Below are 19,441 nucleotides of genomic sequence, written 5' to 3'. Positions count from 1 at the left end.
AGCTTGACCATCCTGATGTGTAGAAATAATAGTAAATGTGGCAAGCGACCAGTGAAATCCTTGCTGATCTTAAAAAACAAAAAAGAAGCTTATAAGAAGTGGAAGATTGGTCAAATGACCAGGGAGGACTATAAAAATATTGCTCAGGCATGCAGGAGTGAAATCAGGAAGGCCAAAATCACACTTGGAGTTGAGCTAGCAAGAGATATTAAGAGTAACAAGAAGGGTTTCTTCAGGTATGTTAGCAACAAGAAGAAAGTCAAGGAAAGTGTGGGCCCCTTACTGAATGAGGGAGGCAACCTAGTGACAGAGGATGTGGAAGAAGCTAATGTACTCAATGCTTTTTTTTTGCCTCTGTCTTCACGAACAAGGTCAGCTCCCAGACTACTGCACTGGGCAGCACAGAATGGGGAGGAGGTGACCAGCCCTCTGTGGAGAAAGAAGTGGTTCAGGACTATTTAGAAAAGCTGGATGAGCACAAGTCCATGGGGGCAGATGCACTGCATCCAAAAGTGCTGAAGGAGTTGGTGGATGCGATTGCAGAGCTGTTGGCCATTATCTTTGAAAACTCATGGTGATCGAGGGAGGTCCCAGATGACTGGAAAAAGGCTAATGTAGTGCCCATCTTTAAAAAAAAGGGAAGGAGGAGGATCCGGGGAACTACAGGCGAGTCAGCCTCACCTCAGTCCCTGGAAAAATCATGGAACAGGTCCTCAAGGAATCAATTCTGAAGCACTTAGAGGAGAGGAAAGTGATCATGAACAGTCAGCATGGATTCACCAAGGCCAACTCATGCCTGACTAACCTAATTGCCTTCTATGATGAGAAAACTGGCTCTGTGGATGAGGGGAAAGCAGTGGACGTGTTGTTCCTTGACTTTAGCAAAGCTTTTGATATGGTCTCCCACAGTATTCTTGCCAGCAAGTTATAGTATGGGCTGGAGGAATAGACAATAAGGTGGAGAGAAAGCCGGCTAGATCGTCAGGCTCAACGGGTACTGGTCAACGGCGCCATGTCTAGTTGGCAGCCGGTATCAAGCAGAGTGCCCCAAGGGTCGCTCCTGGGTCCGGTTTTGTTCAATATCTTCATTAATGATCTGGAAGATAGCATGGATTGCACCCTCAGCACATTTGAAGATGACACTAAACTGGGAAGAGTGGTACATACGCTGGAGGATAGGGATAGGATACAGAGAGACCTAGACAAATTGGAGGATTGGGCCATCTGATGAAGTTCAACAAGGACAAGTGCAGAGTCCTGCACTTAGGATGGAAGAAACCTATGCACCGCTACAGACTAGGGACCCAGCGGCTAAGCAGCAGTTCTGCAGAAAAGGACCTAGGGGTTACGGTGGACGAGAAGCTGGATATGAATCAGCAGTGTGCCCTTGTTGCCAAGAAGGCTAACAGCATTTTGGGTTGTATAAGTAGGGGCATTGCCAGCAGATCCAGGGACGTGATCATTCCCCTCTATTTGGCATTGGTGAGGCCTCATCTGCAGTACTGTGTCCAGTTTTGGGCCCCACACTACAAGAAGGATGTGGAAAAATTTGAAAGAGTCCAGCGGAGGGCAGCAAAAATTATTAGGGAGTTGGAGCACATGACCTATGAGCAGTGATGAGCTGTCAAAATCTTAACAACCAGTTCCCTCCTCACCCCACGAGGGGGTCGTGGCCTGCCCCTGCCCCATCCACCCCCGTGTTCCTTGATGCCCCTCCTCCCCTGGAACCCCTGGCCCATCCACCCCCATCCCGATTGCACCCAGAACGGGGCAGGATGGTCTCGTGGGCCACCGTAGTGGGTGCCCATCCCGCCCCGCCCCTAACAGCCAGAGGGACCTGCCAGGGGGCAAGTCCCAGTGGTACTTACCTGGAGTGGCTCCCGGGAAGCATCCAGCAGGTCCCTCTGGCTCCTAGGGGTGCGGAAGCTTAGCGGGGGGAGGGGTCATGGGAGAGAGCGGCTGCTCCCTCCCACTGATCACATCAAAAATGGCACTTAAGCACCAACTCGGTGGGTGCTCTGGGGCTGGTGCCCCCACGGGGAAAATTTGGTGGGTGCAGAGTCCCCACCAACAGCTCCCTGCCCCATGCCCATCCCCAGCTCACCTCCCTCCCCTGAATGTGCCACTCCAACCCCGCTTCTCTGCACTCCCCCCGACTTCCTGCGAATCAGCTGTTGGCACAGGAAGGGGAGAGAAGCAGGCGGCAGCTTCACACTCAGGCCCAAGGAGGCAGAGGTGAGCTGGGGCAGGGAGTGGTTCCCCCTGTGCTCCCAGCCCCCGGGGTTACCTACTGCAGTGCAGGCAGCCCTCCTCGGGTCCCCCCACCCCAGCTCACCTCCGCCACCCTGGGCCTGAGTGCGAAGTCGCCGCTTGCTTCTCAGCCCCCCCCCCCCCAACTTCCCACACCAAACAGCCGATTCGCCAGAAGCCGGGGGGGGGGGGGGGGAGGAGAAGAAGCAGAGCGGGGCGGGGCAGTGCGTTTGGGGAGGCGGCGGTTGAGTGGAGATGAGCTGAAGCCAGGCAGGGAGTTGCCAGTGGGTGCTCTGCACCCACCAAATTTCCCCCATGGGTGCTCCAGCCCCGGAGCACCCACGGAGTCGGCGCCTAAGGTGCCACTTTTGGCCTCGGGACAACCAGTTCTAAAAGGGCTTCTAAATTTAACAACTGGTTCCCCTGAACTAGTGTGAACTGGCTCCAGCTCACCACTGCTTATGAGAAGCTGAGGGAACTGGGATTATTTAGTGTGCAGAAGAGAAGAATGAGGGGGGATTTGATAGATGCTTTCAACTACCTGAAAGGGGGTTCCAGAGAGGATGGATCTAGATTGTTCTCAGTGGTAGCAGATGACAGAACAAGGAGTATTGGTCTCAAGTTGCAGTGGCGGAGGATTGGACACCAAGAAGAATCACACTCAAGTCCTTTACATTCTGCATTCAACTTGAGCTCTACTTTGTACTGACCAATTTACTTCCTGGGACACAGGTGATCATTATTTGGACACAAGTGCTTTGTTCCATAATTACCAGGAACACCTCCATTATAAAATGCTTTTTTACTCCATTAACACCAAGACCTGGTTTAGTTTACTGTCAGCAGTACTTTTTCCAATGTTGTATAAGAAAAGTATTCCATTTTCATTTAAATCTGACAATTGTTTGTAACCATTCAGCATTTAGGATATTGCTACATAGGTTGATGCTAGGGATTGGATAAAACGCCACCTTCCTATAAGGCAAGTGTATACATATACTGAATAATGAATTGGGATAAAAACTTCAGAATGCAACAACTGCACCACATCCCACCCTGATCCAATACCTTTTAAGAAATTAGTTGTATAGCCAAACTTGTAAAAACTTTAGATCTTATTTTAATAAAGTAGAGTACATTCTTCAAATACCAGATTACAAGTTTGCATGCAGAATGAGGTTTGACGATACAATCTAAAAACCTAATACACAAAGCAATTTGTTTTCAGGTGCTGGAGGCGGCATGACTGGCAAGGGTAATATTGCACATATTTGAGAATATTAACAAAACCATGTTTTCTTCCAGTTAGTGCAAGTACGCCATAGCCTACAACCCTGGGATCTAAACAAGAAGTGATCAGGTTACCAAAAAAAACTCCAAGATTCAACCAACAAAAACCCTAATTCCAAACAAAGGATGCAAGGACGGGGAAGAGCACGCCAAGTATACAAAGATCTTGCAGCTATCCTGTAAGAGACCAGAAGTACCACCCCAGTGTGAGTAAGTTCGGTTCTAAAAATGCTTTGTGTTCTTCTGTCTCCAAGACATTTGCAATAGTAAGGGCTCTGTCTTAGGGCAAATGGCTATTCCTCAAACTTCATTTTATGGATAAACTTCACGTCACTGATTTTTTTCTACCTGAGCTGGAGGTGTTGGCTTGCCATTTAGAGCCATTTGTTGGGGCACCAGCTGCCCCTGGGATGGCACTTGGGCAGTTTTTAACTTCTTTGCGTCCACTTTTGAAGGATGTTCCTCCTCTTCCTCGTCAGAATCTTGCAAGCCATATTTAGAGAAGTGAGCCACCTGTACAATGATAAAAGCCAAAGAGTTGCTAATAGGGATACAAACATGGGGAAGATTTTCAAAAGCACAGATGGGAGTTGGTGCACAACTACCACTGACTTCACATAGAGCTGGGTGTTTAGCTGTCCCTTGGGTCCGAAAGTCTCCCCTTAAATATTCTAATGAGTAACTGCATACTGAAGCATACATGATTCTGAAGGAGTTCAATCTTTGTATAAAACACTGCATATATGCGGGACCAGTTCTTAATGAATCACCTGGGAACTATTTTGGAGAGTTTGCACTTTGTGACTATTACAATCAGAATGATCTATATATTACTTGAAAAACTTTAGTACTACAATTCATGAGTTAAATGGATCAAAGAGCACTTTGAAACCTTAAACTAGTATAAAAACAGTTGAATAAAGGCACTGGAATTACAGTATTGACAGCTACTAGTTTATCAGGGAAATTCTGACTTCTGTTCCACCCAGATCTTTTTGTAATACTCATCGCTGACTGCTTATAAACTGTGTGTAACTGTGAAAATTACCTTGAACACCCAAGAACCGGTCTCTGGACGGTACTCTTTGAACTGGGCTCCCTGCTTCCGAGATACAGCCTCCAGTCTGCCTTCATAATTGATATCTGCTAGTCGTTCTGGGCTCTTTATCAAGCAGCGAGATGTTTTATCCGTTGGCCAAACGCCATCCAATGTAACTTCAGCTCGTCTGTTAAAAATGTAGACAAAGGAAGGGCATGAGATCACTGAGCTTTGAAACGAGGCATTCAAAAAAGTTTATATCAAGTTTGGAACAAACCACAAGCATTGGCTCAAACACGCTTTGGTTCAGAAACACTACCGTCACTGACCAGTAGATTTTGTCCAAGATTAATAACCTGAATGTATGCCTGAAAAAAGGATTTAGATTTGCGGGCTGTTGGGATAGCTAAAATAGAAAGAGGTCCTTCTGGATGACAAGAAGGGTGATAGGTTTACCAAAATCCACTTACCAGGCTACCCCCCCCCCAAAGCAAACACATGAAAAGTTTGAATTACCTATTTAAACCTTCACCAATAGGTGGCTTCTGATCATCATCAGGATAGACAATAACTTCTTTCCTGCGGACATGCACAATCTCATCCAGATTTAAGTTAGTTAGATTCACCTCTCCTTCAAAGTAAATTGATCCGTAACCTGGAAAGTAAACAAACCCAACTTGTACTTCTGCTCCAATAGCAAATGCTGTAATACCACCGCAGAGAAGTGCATTGGCAAACTCTCCAAAGTTTTCACATTTTGTTCATTTTACTTGAAATATCCTTAAATTGCCATTCAAACTCCTGTTATTCTATTCAACTGATAAGTAATTGAGCAATTTTATGATTATCTTTTTCCATTCTAAAAGGCGATAGTTTCAGTCTGTTGGCGATTGCTCCCTCTCAGTAATAAATTTGAGTCCTTAAGTATCTTTTCTAGACCACTTAAGTTGGTCGCTCCTCCTGGGTGGTCCTATCCTCTATTTTTAATTATTTGTCTCCTTGTTGAATTCAAAGTACTAGAACTGCACACAATATCCGACATGCATATACAACAGCAAGACTGACCCCAAGTTGCTGTATAACCAAACTAATTTTACATTCAATTCCTTTATGTAGTCATAAGGTTTTTGATAGTAGTACTATCCTGGCAGCTCATACTGCATCTCTGATCAGTACCTATCTTTTCCCAAACACTCATTGAGAATTACAAAGTTATGATTTCATCCAGAATTCAAGCAGTAAACTGCTTGAAAGGGACAGTGTCAGACTGTAAGTATTCAAATCTTTCCATTTTCCAATCATGGTATAATAACTGGATTTGTAAAAATCCAGTTTGAAGCAAAAGTAGTAATGAATAGCACTCAGCTTGGCCAGTAAAGCTGAGCTAGACATTTTTATGTAAACTTTGAGTCCAAGTTTTGGACTTAAGCTACCTGTAACTATCTGGAGAACTACTGAAAATATTGTTCTTTTCATATAGGAGGTGTTGGAATTTTACAAGCTATGATTTTAGTTTCACTGTGTAGTCTAATTCACAGAGCTTGAGTGCACAGCCAATTTGAAAAAGTATTTAAAGCTTTTGTCACCTAGGGATGATAAATATCCCAAGCAAGGTAGCTATTTTACATTCATGCTGAAGAAATACAAAGCCCAGGCTTTAAAAGCTCTAAAAAGAGTTGGTGGCAGGAGAACACGTATTCAAAATGATTCTATACTCACCTTTACGACCTATAGTGAAATCAGTCACAATACACTCTCCTCTGTCAGTGGTAAGTTTAGCTAGATCCTCCATAGACGGGATGGTATAGTAGCCAGCTTTTGTTAGAACAATTCCTACAGTAGAAAATAATTGAGCACACAGATGAGGACAAGACTAACTTCAGAAATTTTCTTAATCATTTGCCAAGAAAACTGAATGACAGCTGAGGGACCCTACACAGAAGTTGAAAATCAGTACAATGTAAGCGAACAATAAAGTAACAGAAGCCAGAGTACAGATGGGCCTATCCAGACATCTTATTAACAGTGTCAAGTTTATATTACTTTACAGTGAGAAATTCCATGCACTGAGTATTTTATCTAAGGTAAGATGAAAACATAAAACATCTTGGGTAGGAGGGAGAGGAGAAGGTAGGAAGATTTTTTTTTTTTTTTTTTTTGAGGAATGGCATCTGGTGGAGAGAAAGCTGGAAACTACTTAAAGATAAAGGGCAGCATACATTAAAAATAAAGCAAAGGAAGGAGGAGGATCAGGAAGGAGCAAGACTAAAGATAGAGCAGCACCACACAGCAGTGCGAATCTGACCTGCTGGGTGCAGACTATATACATTTTCATTCTCCTCTTCACGGTCATCCTGCAGTGACTCATCATGAAATGAAGCATCTTCACTGCTGCCTTCCAGGCCATTCCGCAAGGCAACCCGCATGTTCAGAGCCACAATGGTATCATCCACATTATTCTGTTTGTGCATTGCATTCTCTGGGGTCTGTGGGATGGGTTTGGCAATGGGGTTAGTGTAAAATCTAGTCACTTCACGGTGATCATCCTCTTCCTCTCGCTCACCCTCCTGTCTGTGATTCTCATCAACAGATCTGGATAGAAAGTTGAACCTAAAGAAAGAATGAAGCCATTCAAACATTCATTTCTAAAAAAATCTTGTGTCAGTGTTACAACACATTGTTTCTCATCTCATAACAGGGCACACCAGATTCTTCCTGCTGTGTGGAGGTACGCTACCACATGTAACACTAGACATTAGTGCCTGGAACATATATTACATTGTTTTGGGAAAAGAGGTTTATAGTCGATTATGTCTTGCTGCCCAAAGGATCAAGCTAACCTTAGGGTGGAGATGCCTAGTTCACAACTGGCAGCCTCAGCAATACAGACTGAGTGGGTACATGGCTAGTGTATTTCCCTAATCCTTACTAGGTGGTGACTCCAGGTCAGAACTGAGACTAGAGCGGATCAGGAATTTAACAAGATGTTTGGCATTTTCTAATGAATAATTTGTTGAACCTGAAACTAACTGTGGAAATGGGTCAGTTTTGTTTCAAAAGGTTTGGAAAAAAAAGTGTTTTGAAATTGTTGAAATGGGATGTTTAGACCTGACCTGAACGAAAAAATTTTGACTGTCTGTTTGCAAGTCTGGACGGGAATTTTTTCCCCCCAAAAGCGTGGGAATTTTCCAGGGATGGAAAACAGTTTCCTGCCCAGCTCTAATTGATACACTGGTGAGGAAGCCTGTACTGTTCATAAGAAAGGCCATACTGAGTCAGATGAGTGGTCCATCGAGAGAATCTTGGCTAATAGCCATTGATAGACCTATCCTCCGTGATCTTATCTAGTTTTTTTTAAATCCAGTTATACTTTTCGCCATCACATCATCCTGTGGCAATATACTCCACAGGACAACTGCAGGCTGTGTGAAAAAGTATTTCCTGTATTAAACATGCTGCCTATTAATTTCAATGGGCGATCCCTGGTTTTTGTATTGAGGCACAGAGTAAACACCACTTTAAAATCATGAACGGTGTGGAAAAGTGAATATAGACCTCTCTAGTACAGAAGCTGTTCCACAAACTTGATTATCTTTGTTGCTTAAATATCTTTGTTAACCTCCTAGAACCTGAAGTCCCTCTATAAACACAGCTTGTTTTACAATTAAGAATTTTAGTCTCAACTAGACAGAAAAGTCAGTCAGTCATACAAAAATCTGTGTGTTATCAGTCCATATTCTTATTTGGATATTTAAAACTTACCTTCTGCCATGACATCAGCATTGCAAAGATGTCTATAAATAGCTCTCGTAGTAATGTAAGCTACTGAAAGCTATTTGTGTGATTCAATAAGTTATGAGCTTATTTCTAAGCAAGAGGGTTATATACTGCATAGATTTAGATTCTAGAGAGCTTTTTTCAGAGGTTTATGTGTTTATGAGAAAGTTAACTAAATCTGTTTCTAGAGGCATAATCAGCTGTGTCATGTAAAAACATACCGCTCTCCATTCTCTGGATACTCTGATGGAGGTTCCAGATCTTCAGCTTCACGACTGACAGGAGAAAACAAGTTGCTGCTATTGAGGTTTTTCAAAACCAGCTTCTTGATGCTCTTCCTAAAATATACCAAAGCAGCAGTTCTCAGTGATCTGCAGCACGAGAGACATGCTTTTGACCCAAGAGTTCCAGGGATGGGAGAATATTTAAGCCAACTTTAAGCCACATTAGCTAGCATTCTGTTATGACAATGCCATAACTATTGCCAAGTCCTGTTAGTCTTTCCCAGCAGATGGTAGCAAGAGGGGTATGAGGTATCAGTTTGTCATTCCAATTGATAGGGGTAGTTGGGGGAGTGTTTTTTAAGAACACTGAGTGGGCCTCACTACCACAGCACTTGAGAGGAGAGATGAAGTGACTGCCAGGGCCACTATTAAATAGAAAGGCCAACTCATACAATAGAAAGCTTTCTAAAGACTATGTTTTATTACTGAACACAGGCCATTTCTAAAGGCCTTCAATACCTTTAACCAAACCCTTTTTCCTTGCTATGCCACTCAAGTTGAAGGTAAATTGGAAGACTTGGAAAACTGCAATTTTCTACTACGACCCCAGAAGAGCACAGTCTAGGGCTGACTGAGATAACAAGTTTATCTGACTATGATTCTGCATAATGACAGTTTTTAAATACATGCAATAGGCTGGGAAGATACCTGTAGGAATCTGAGGGCAACTGCTTGTAAAAAGAGAATAGATTTATTAATGCAAGACAATTTATATTTTCGTCAGAGATGAGGTGTTGCATATTGTAAATTAACTGAAGCAAGCAACTTTTATAGTCACAAGTAACAGATTAGAATCTACTTGTCGATACAGTAACAATTAAGTCACAGGATCATTTTGTTTGACAAACTATTCTAAAAGTACTTGACAATTTCTTAAGTTAGACCACTTTTGTCTTCAGTACAGTAAGTATATTTTCTGCCAGACATGTATGCAAGTCTTTGATCTTTGCTATCCATCTCAACAAAGCTACAGAGCCTGCATGATTACCAAGTATGAAGGCACTACACAAAGGACAATTTACTGACCTAAGTGAAGAGTTTGGGTGCTACATTAGATATGTTGGCAAGCATCTACACATGAAATAGGAAGCATTATCTGTACCAAAGTAGTAACCTTTCTTCATTAAAAAGCCAAAAGATGCATACAACTGCTAGGAGAGCAAGTACATATTTGATTTATGGGTGCTTGAGCCACAGGGAAAGAGGTGCAAGATTAAACAAACATTTTTCTGTATAAAACTGATCTCCAAAGGAGAAAAGAAAACTAACTTGGGCATGAATGCACCGTTAGATAAAGATGGCTCATCATCATCCAGCCCATCAAAGAGGTGAGATTTGGAAGATCCTGCTGTCTGCAAAGCTTTCGGTCGTACTCTAGTCGCTGGTCGCGGGGTCAGTTTGTAATGGGTTGGCGTAGTCAAAGCCTTCTGGGCTGCTGGATTAGTTGGTTTCAGTCTCTGAGACAGAAAAAAAAAAAAAAAAAAAACACATGTAACCGAAAAAATAGATTTTCAAACTACTTAAGTCTAAACAGGATTAATGTTTTCTTGTTTATTTTCACAGAAGTTAGACCAGTATTGTTGTCAGGACAAAAAACCTCTGCCCTGAGTAAACAAGTTAACTATAGACATTCACCTTTTATTCTCTGTTTGGCTACTGATTTGGCAGCAACAGTGCTAGCTCAGTTTGAGGTCTGATTAGTGCTTTTGGCGGGTAACCTGCTTAAACTACCACCATTTGTTTAAGAAATAAAATCAAACCTACTTAGTAAGATACATCAGCAATACTGCAGTGTCTTTAGAGTGAGTTTTCCCCACACTAGTGAAGTGTCAGAATCTTACATAACATTTGTTTGGAAAAAAAATTGCAATGAGATCACACAAACATGGATTTATAACTGTGAATTGTCTAAGTGCCTGATTTTTAGAGATTCTGAGCATCTACCACCACAGAGCTCATTGGGAATGCCAGATGCTTGGCATCGCTGAAGACAGAAGTCTAATATATGACCACAGTATATGCACTTAGGTATCCCAAGTGGCTGTCTGATACAGATAAAATAGTGAGAATGTATTTGTTATATGTAAGGCTACATTTTAGTCATGGGTATTTTTAGTAAAAGTCATGGACAGGTCAGAGGCAGTAAACAAAAATTCACAGGCCCATGACCTGTTCATGACTTTTACTAAAAATACCCGACTAAAATGGGGGGGCGGGAGAGAGAGAGGAAGAGACAGAGACAAGTGAGCACCGCAGGTGCTGGGAAGAGCGGCATGGGTGCTGGGACAGGCTCCTTTGCCCAGCTCCTGGGAAGCAGTGGCCCCAGCTCACAAGAGCTCCACATGCTGCCTCTGCTCCGCCCCAAGCCCCAGTTCTACAGCTCCCATTCGCTGGGAACTGCGGCCAATGGGAGCTCCGGGGGCATTGCTGCCTCTGCCAGCAGCCAGGCATGTGGAGCTAGGGGAGCTGAGCCTCCTGCAGGTAAGCAGCAGCCCCAACCCCAAGCCCCCCTACACCCAATCTCCTGCTGCTCTGGTTGGGGGCCCCAAGACTGTCCCAGCTGCAGTCAGTGCAACTGACCCATGGACTACCCGAGCTACTCAGGCAGCTCCTGGGCCAGCTGTAGAAGTCACAGTGGTCATGGAAAGTCACGGAATCTGTGACAAACATGGAGCCTTAGTTATATACCATTTAGTTTCTCAACACCCCAAGCTAAAGACTATGATATTAGGAAAACGGGCCCCTAAATGTTCACATCTTCATTTTTTAAAACTAATCCATATAGAGAAGTTGCAATAAACACAATCTTATCCATAAACATATGTTCTGAAGTATTTGAGTCCTCACCTCTTCTTTCTTCTTTGGGTCTGACATAGGGTTTCTGAAGAGAGGAGAATCTCCAAAGGGCGAGTAGGTCAAGCTGTTGAAGTGCTGCTGGAGGGCTGCTTGTTGGGCAGCTGAAACATTTGGGTCTGTCAATGCTAGATAAAGTTGGAGAGGTTAATCTTTTCTAACCATGTATTTAGCACTCACTCATCTCAGGACATTTAGAAGTGGCCCCTTCTTTATTAGATCTGTTCCCTGTGGGAATTCAGAGATGTATCTGCTGACTTCAGTGACCATACTTTTTACCAGTCAGCCCTGTAAAGCCAGCTGAATTCAATTCCTTCTTGTATATCGGATTTGAACTTGGTAAATTCTATTTCACTTGTGCAAAGCTAAAATGAAGGGAGCTGTGCAGGTTAGCCAGGAGCCTAATTTGGCCTGGCAGAACCTTTTAACAGTTATCTCCACTTGCTAGTGTCAACACCAGTGTGCAGTGTCCCTTCAAAGTCTGATTAATGTTAGTGCAAGGCCCTTCTCTGAGGGTTCAACTACCTTGAAATCCACTTGCTCAGTTGATTATCTCAGGAAGCAGTAACTCTGAAAAATTTAGGGATCATGGTGGATAGAGTCACCCTAAGTATGACCTACATTATTTGTTCCTAGATGTATACATTTACCCACATTATAACGCACAGTTTGCTTGCTCCTAGCTTACCAAGCAATCTAGATTGCTCTATATCAGTGACATCTTCATTATTTACCACTTCCCCAATTTAGGCCATCTGCAAACTTTATCAGTGATTATTTTCTAGGCCATCGATAAAAGTTAAACAGCATAGGGCCAAGGACCAATCACTGCAGGACCCCACTAAAAATACACCCACTTGGTGATTCCCCATTTACAATTACATTTTGAGACTTATCAGGTGGCCAGTTATTATCTACTTATGTCTGCCATGTTAATTTCCTATGGTTCTAGGGTGTGTGTGTGTTGTTTTTTTTAATGTCATTCAATACAAAATCAAAGAGACTTTTGTAGCGTAAGTATATTCCAAACACTAATTACGTTTATCAACCAAACTTGTCATCTCATTAAAAAAAGTTAATTTGACAGGATCTATCTTCCCTAAACCCATGTAGATTGGCATTAATTATATTACCCTCTTTGAATTCTTTACTAAATAAATAGAGTCCTGTATCAGCCACACCATTATCTTGCCCAGGATCTGCAACAGATACTGTTCCACTACCTTGGATTCAAATAACTAAACTTAGTAAATTGCACTCTTACCCACAGCAGGCTGGGGAGCTCCAAAGCCCAGGGTGGCTGTTGATGTATTGAATCCAGGTGCTCCAAACGCTCCTGTTCCCAGTGTTCCACCTAATTTAGGCTGGGTGTTTCCAAATAGTGAAGTCTGCCCTGCACTAAGAGCTACACAGAGGACAGCAGCAGTTTACAGAAGGTTCCATCATGTGCTTGCAGACAAATTAAGTTTATCCACACACTTAAGAATTCCCTCAACTATCATTTGTTGAACTTCAAAAAGAAGTTTTACTGCACCCATTGTAAGTTATCTCTGGATTCTTACAAATCAAGGGAATACATTCCTGTTCTGATCACATTAGAGTAAATTATTAATCTAATCCTATACATTCTCTGAACCGCAGAGTTAACTATTAACACTTGGTGAGCTCCTACCATTCAAACACTTTACATTAGGAAGACTCAATTCCAATACAGATCGGGTTTAAGCAGAATAAACGCACGCTAACCCCGGAGAGTTGAAAGTTGTTACAGGACTAGGTATCACAATGTATTGTAAATTTCTTAAACTTGTAGCTAACTAGATGGCATAACATTCCTGTGTGAACTCTCAAACATATTAATATCTTCTATTATAGAAGGTCTTGTATGAACTGGGGAGAGGATGTCTCAGAGTGCTAAAGATGTTTCAAAGAAAAGCAGCCTCAATTTCACTCTGCTCTGAGGCAGTCCAGTCTCTGGATTTCCCCAATACCTGCCACTACAGGTCTTGAGCTGTTACTACAGTTAGAAAGAAATCCCAATTATGGATGCCATCCCCTGGAGGCTTTTTTTTTTTTTTTTTTTTTAATAAAACCTGTTCCAAATCCTGTTCCAAGTCCAGCGCCCAGAGTTCCAGCTGCAGGCTTATTTCCAAAGATACTATTCCCAGCAGTGCTCGCACCAAAACCTAGGAGTACAAAAGAATTAGTGCGCTACTTTTAAGGTAACATTTAACTTCCTCCGCAAAGGATTCTAAGCGAACAAGCATCACCTGGCTAAGGACAACTTTGCCATCATTATTATACCCAATAAACTTCACATGCTGTTTCTGAAGCTCCAATAGAATTTAAGGCCTTCAGATGGTGATAAGGTGTTTTTAAGCCACAGTTTTTAAAAGCATCTCTGACATCTAAATAGGGTCTAAGTTTGGTCTGAGAGAAGAGCGGCTGGATTATTACAGACCACCAATGAAAAAGCTGCCTTGACAGCACATCAGCAAGACATACATCAATGAGCAAAGAATCAAACTAGGCCACAGTAGGACAAGTGTGCTCCCAAGCGAGAGCACGTCTCCACAATCAGATACCTTCAAGCAGCCATTAAAAAAAATTGAGGTCTTACTAAAAAGTAAATAGGGACAAATTGCCAAAAGCTAATGGGTATTCTGGAAGAGCTCCACAACAAGATGACTTTTCTGTATTAATACTCCTCTCTACAAAAGATGGGATGGTGGAAGACTAACCAAAACACTGCACAAAATCCTGCCTACCTGAAGAGGAGAGGGAAATCTAGAATTTAAAAACCAACTGATGACTCAGCCATTCGAATATTTAGAGTTATGCACATAGGTGTTTATATTTCCCTTGCTGCCTCATCCCACTCCCCTAAAAAACAGCAACTGCATAAAAGTTTGTGAGCAATTCCATTTGCTTATTTTCCACCTGTAGTCTAAGATGATGATCAGCCCCACAGATTGGCAGTAGTTGTTCATACATCATCAGGTAGGGAATACCACAGCTACAAATTAAACTTCCATGAAAAGATCCTGTTGTCTATATATTTAATATTGAACACAAATGAATACATGAGAAAAAAACTTAAAGGTCTGTGAAATCTATGTTGTCTTGTTTCAGAAAATAAATTTAGAGTGAGCAAGTTTGGCATTTGCCACTTCAAATTTTCTCAAAAGAGGACAGCAATAGCAAAGGAATTTAACAGTAATATGACAGATGTTCACCACTCAAGCACAACATTATTACAGAACAGTATTGGCTTCCAAGGTATGTTTCAATTACAGATAGAGATTTCAGATTTTACTGAAAACCAAAAAAAATTCTAGAATGTGGCAGCAGAACAAGATGTTTTAAAGCTTCTTCAACTCCACTGGACAAAACAAGTCCCATTTTACACTGTTTATACCACACACACACACCCCTCTGATTCTTACTGAGAAAGCAGTTCACAACTCAAGTACATAGGAGTGCACAGTTCAATGCCATTTCTTTAATTTAAGTCAAATGCAATCCAAATCTAACAATAGGCAGATTAGTGGTTAAATTGAAGATTGTGAAGCCATCCAATTAAAAAGGTGGTGGTTAGTCCATGCAAGGGCAACAGTCAGAGTAACAGCACGAACATCAGAAATACAACACCAAACTACCATCCTCTTACAAGTTGCATCAATGCAAGTATCAGAGATTAGTTAAGAATGAAGCTTGCTACAGCCAACATTGTTTGCTACTGAAAGTATACGCTTCAGAGAACACAAGTGCTTCAACACCAAGATTATTAGCAGTCCAGAAGTGAGCTGTAGCTCACGAAAGCTTATGCTCAAATAAATGTTAGTCTCTAAGGTGCCACAAGTACTCCTTTTCTTTTTGAGAATGATAGCCAATTACTCTTCTACAAAAGCTGGAACACAGGGCTTAAAATTGACCTTTTCTCAAAACAAAGAGCCATCCTTTAAGCCCGACCAGAACAAATCCATCCCATGCCTGCTGGACCGCACAGTCAAAGCTCATCTGACAGTGGCATGAATCTGTCTTTTGGGAGAGGATTACATTTCACACTGATTTTATGCCAACATAAATCAACATTTCAGTAGTTCTAAAGCCACTATTTCTCTCAATTTTAGCATTCAGCTTCTTAGGTCTCAGCTCTGTAAAACCAAAAGATAATAGATTTCATGGGACTTATTAGAAAGAGGGACCACCAACACTGACTTGATATCTTACACAATAACCCTCTTTTCACTCAACTTTACCTACTTTTGGACCCAAAGTTAATGAAATGCCCAGTATTTAACAAGTGACTAGTTCAGCTATAAATGAAGTAGTTAGATACTGCAACAAAAAATAAGTTTTACCCGGACCCTTACAACCTCTTGGAGTATTTGTATATTGTATTACCATTCATACCTATAAGTTTTATATTGTTTGAATTAACACACATCACCTGGTATTTGCTACAAAGTAATGGTGCACTTTTTAAAAAAAACTTAACCATCTCTCTCTTAACTGATAGACAGTACTGTCTACAAAAAGTCTGCAAGAAGACAGTTGCATACTGAACCTCAAACTCCCATACAAAATAGAATGCAAAATCAGTTTACGAGCAAAAGAGGAGCAAGTCCATTTCCAAGACTTCAAGCTTTCCCCTTCAGCAATATGCATCAAGCACAGCTTACCTGAGAATTTTAAGATTCACAATCGTTTAGTATAAGATTCAGTAGCCTGGTGTGTGGTATATTCAGTGTAACTTTAAGAGATTGAATCCCACTTTCTTATATGTACCAAAATTGGAAGTGTTTGTATTGGTTCCTAAAGTCAGGGTTGGTTTGTTACCAAAGAGCCCGCCGCCAGTAGTTGTACCAAACGAAGGAGCACTGGTCGTGGTGGTTCCAAATCCAGCAGGCTTACCAAACAGCGTCTGAAAGGAGAGCAACACGCTTTTAAAACTCTGACATCCATGTTACACTTACTATGAAATGCTGTTGTAATGCACCTATGTACAAGGTATCATAGAATCATAGAATCATAGAATATCAGGGTTGGAAGGGACCCCAGAAGGTCATCTAGTCCAACCCCCTGCTCAAAGCAGGACCAAGTCCCAGTTAAATCATCCCAGCCAGGGTAGATTTAAGGCTGCCAAGGAAACAATCTCCTGATCTAAAACTAGCAGTGGCCCATTATCTATTGTGTATAAAACTTGGGCATTGGTTTAGCAGACTGCCAGGAAAACACTGAAACAGTTACAGTGAGATGGAATTAAAAGTCCATTCTATTGCTGAATTAACTGAACGAGTCTATTACAAAAAAGTCAGCATCAATGTGTTCAATATCCAACACACCAACAGAATGCCAAATTCTGTTGAATTAGTTTTTATTTTAAATAACGTGCCCACCACAGTACTATGAGCACCTACAAATGCTCTGAAGAAGTGTAGAGCTAAGGCACTCAAGATTCTGTATTACTCCCGCTACGGTTTGGTTCATTTAGCAACCAAAGGGCCTGAAGTCAAGTGTTAGCAGGTAAATGCTAGAGCAAAAGTTCATTACCAATATATTAAAGCGTGTAAAATTAAATTCATATGTGAACTAGTGATATCCGACTTTTAGGATATTTTATAAGTAGTTTTTCCACACATGTATAGGATTTTTATTCCTTGTGTCATATGTAGTACAAAGATACTCAGACGCGAAGTGGTTTGGTTCTGCTAACAACTTTAGTCTTGTGTTAGGGCTTGTCTTCACTACCGGGGTAAATCGACCTAAGTTACACTACTCCAGCTATGTGAATAATGTAGCTGGAGTTGACGAAGCTTAGGCTGACTTATCCCGGTGTCTTCACTGCACTGTGTCAACGGGAAATGCTCTCCAGTCGACTTACCTTACTCTTCTCGGGGAGCTGGAGTACTAGAGTCTACTACAGAGTGCTCTGCCACCGATTTAGCAGGTCTAGTGAAGACCCGCTAAATCGACACCCGCTGTATCGATTGCAGTAGCGTTGATCTCTGCAGTAGCGAAGACAAGCCATAAGTGTACACTCAATATCAATTTTATAGGTCAATTACTCAGGCACCTTTATCATTTGTGCTTTTGACACTATACTCCAGCATCTTGAGCGCGTCTAAACAGCATCAGCTATTTGCCAGTCAGTTCCTATAACAGATGCTCAGCACCTCCATGGGACTTGTGTTCATTCTATTCTATATTTTTTATATTGTACCCTTAGTATAACAGTTAAGGCTCTAGTTCCCTGGGATTAGTGTGAAATTATAAAACCAATGTGAAGTCACTAGAAATACCCTGAAGGTTCAGACCACACTACTTTGCAGGAGGACATTAATGCACAAAAACCTGCTGCCGGCCTCTAAAAATAACAATGAAGTTTTTACATCTTTAGTCAATTTCGTTACTAAGGTGCAGACATACCGAACCGCCAACACCAAATCCTGTGTTGGCTTGTCCAAAGAGACCAGTTCCTGTTCCCGTTCCAAATCCAGTAGCAGCATTTGTGTTGGCAGCTGTTCCAAAAAGGCTTCCAGATTGTGAGGCTTGGGTTGCCCCAAATAAACCCTGCAAACATAAATCTTGTTTGAAAAAAGACCAGTATCTACTCTACCAAAGAGCAGTTATAGCACTTTTGTTGGACTATTGCAAAGAAGTAGCTCTGAAGATCAGAGTTAATAATCAGAAGCCATGATAAACCCTTTGATACTGAATGGGATATGTTTTCACCAACCTATATTACAGAAGAATTTACAGCTTTAAATACAACTAGCTCTCACTCTCTTACCATCGTGTTTGTGTTTGGTTGTCCAAGAGTACTGGTGTTCCCAAAAGAAAAGCCAGTGTTCTGCGTTGTGGTGGCCTGGCCAAATGGTTTGCTGAACAGACTGGTAGTCTGCTGAGGCTGCTGACCAAAAAGGCTCCCTGCTGTTCCTGTTCCAAAGCCAGTTGTACCTATGATGGGCAAGGAAATGAGAATACAGATTACAGAATTAGAGCCCGGAGTCAAATTCATGCACTGAGTCAAGTAAAATAAATGCACAAACCAGTAATCTAAAATAGATGATTGAATTCAAAATCAAGCAGCAGGGTCATGTGGAAAGTCATGAATACTGTATCCAAAATTTAAAAAGTTAATGGGTTCATGTACCCTGTTAGATACGATTTTTTTTTTTAAACCTGCTTGTGATCATCAGTGTTAGTATTAAACAAATACTGGGATTTATTCTAGAGTGACAGCTTGCAAGTGTGATAAATGTTCTCTCAGAGATCTGACTGACCAATGACACGTTTTACATGGTTAGCTGGACCTGTATTGTACCAATTGGATTGTGGTGTCAACATCTAGACTAGCCTGATTGCATAGGGGGAGGGAAGGCAACCCAACCAAAAAAAGGTTAGCGAAAGGAACAATTCTTAAAGATAACACCCAACATTAAAGTTCAAAGTCTACTATTATCTAGCAACTTCTACAGCTGCCAATACACAGGACTGCCTGAATTCCTCCCAAATACTAATTTTTTATTCTTTTTCAGCCTCTAGGAGAAACAACTTGACTAGTTCTGCTTGCGTGTGACTGACAGGAAGTGATGAAAGTACACACAAACACAAACTTATCAAGCCACATCCAAAGAAATGAGTTTTGCACTTTGTTTGGAAAGTGATAAAGTTCAAGGTCATTGTTATCTCCAATAATTTCTATAGTCTAGCTCCAGCTCCTATAAAAGTTTGTCTCTTGTGCTCACAACCCCAGCTTTCCTGATATGTTCCTCTGGACCAACCAGTCATAGGATATCATGGCCACAGAGAAAATAATGCATGGCCAATCTCATGTGAGGCTGTGAATTGTGTACGAAAACTATACCCTAGGATGGCTGACTTAACCCAATCCACAAGAACCTTAAAATATGTCCAAGGCAAGATCCTACTCCTCGATGGG

At 41.8% G+C, this 19,441-nt stretch overlaps 1 protein-coding gene across 4 annotated transcripts in view; it reads right to left on the bottom strand.

Annotated features, from left to right (window-relative positions):
* The window catches only part of NUP98 (nucleoporin 98 and 96 precursor), a 62,132-nt gene that overhangs the window by 25,813 nt on the left and 16,878 nt on the right, over positions 1 to 19,441 (bottom strand). For 2 of the 4 annotated variants that reach the window (XM_038377785.2, XM_043503981.1), the window contains exons 8-20: positions 18,290 to 18,456; positions 17,926 to 18,069; positions 16,336 to 16,420; positions 13,587 to 13,679; positions 12,758 to 12,898; positions 11,488 to 11,621; positions 9,910 to 10,097; positions 8,578 to 8,694; positions 6,885 to 7,189; positions 6,299 to 6,412; positions 5,096 to 5,234; positions 4,589 to 4,766; positions 3,889 to 4,053 (exon numbers count right to left, since the gene is read on the bottom strand). In XM_038377785.2, the coding sequence (XP_038233713.1) occupies positions 3,889 to 4,053; positions 4,589 to 4,766; positions 5,096 to 5,234; positions 6,299 to 6,412; positions 6,885 to 7,189; positions 8,578 to 8,694; positions 9,910 to 10,097; positions 11,488 to 11,621; positions 12,758 to 12,898; positions 13,587 to 13,679; positions 16,336 to 16,420; positions 17,926 to 18,069; positions 18,290 to 18,456 (1,970 nt within the window). Of the gene's footprint in view, positions 1 to 3,888; positions 4,054 to 4,588; positions 4,767 to 5,095; positions 5,235 to 6,298; positions 6,413 to 6,884; positions 7,190 to 8,577; positions 8,695 to 9,909; positions 10,098 to 11,487; positions 11,622 to 12,757; positions 12,899 to 13,586; positions 13,680 to 16,284; positions 16,421 to 17,925; positions 18,070 to 18,289; positions 18,457 to 19,441 lie in introns of all 4 variants that reach the window. The other 2 variants (XM_038377710.2, XM_038377873.2) reach the window with 2 other exon arrangements.

The sequence above is a fragment of the Dermochelys coriacea genome, chromosome 1, assembly GCF_009764565.3.
Source record: "Dermochelys coriacea isolate rDerCor1 chromosome 1, rDerCor1.pri.v4, whole genome shotgun sequence".
NCBI lineage: Eukaryota > Metazoa > Chordata > Testudines > Dermochelyidae > Dermochelys > Dermochelys coriacea.
Note: the sequence above shows the minus strand (reverse complement) of the source record. Positions and strands in the feature narration are given on the sequence as shown.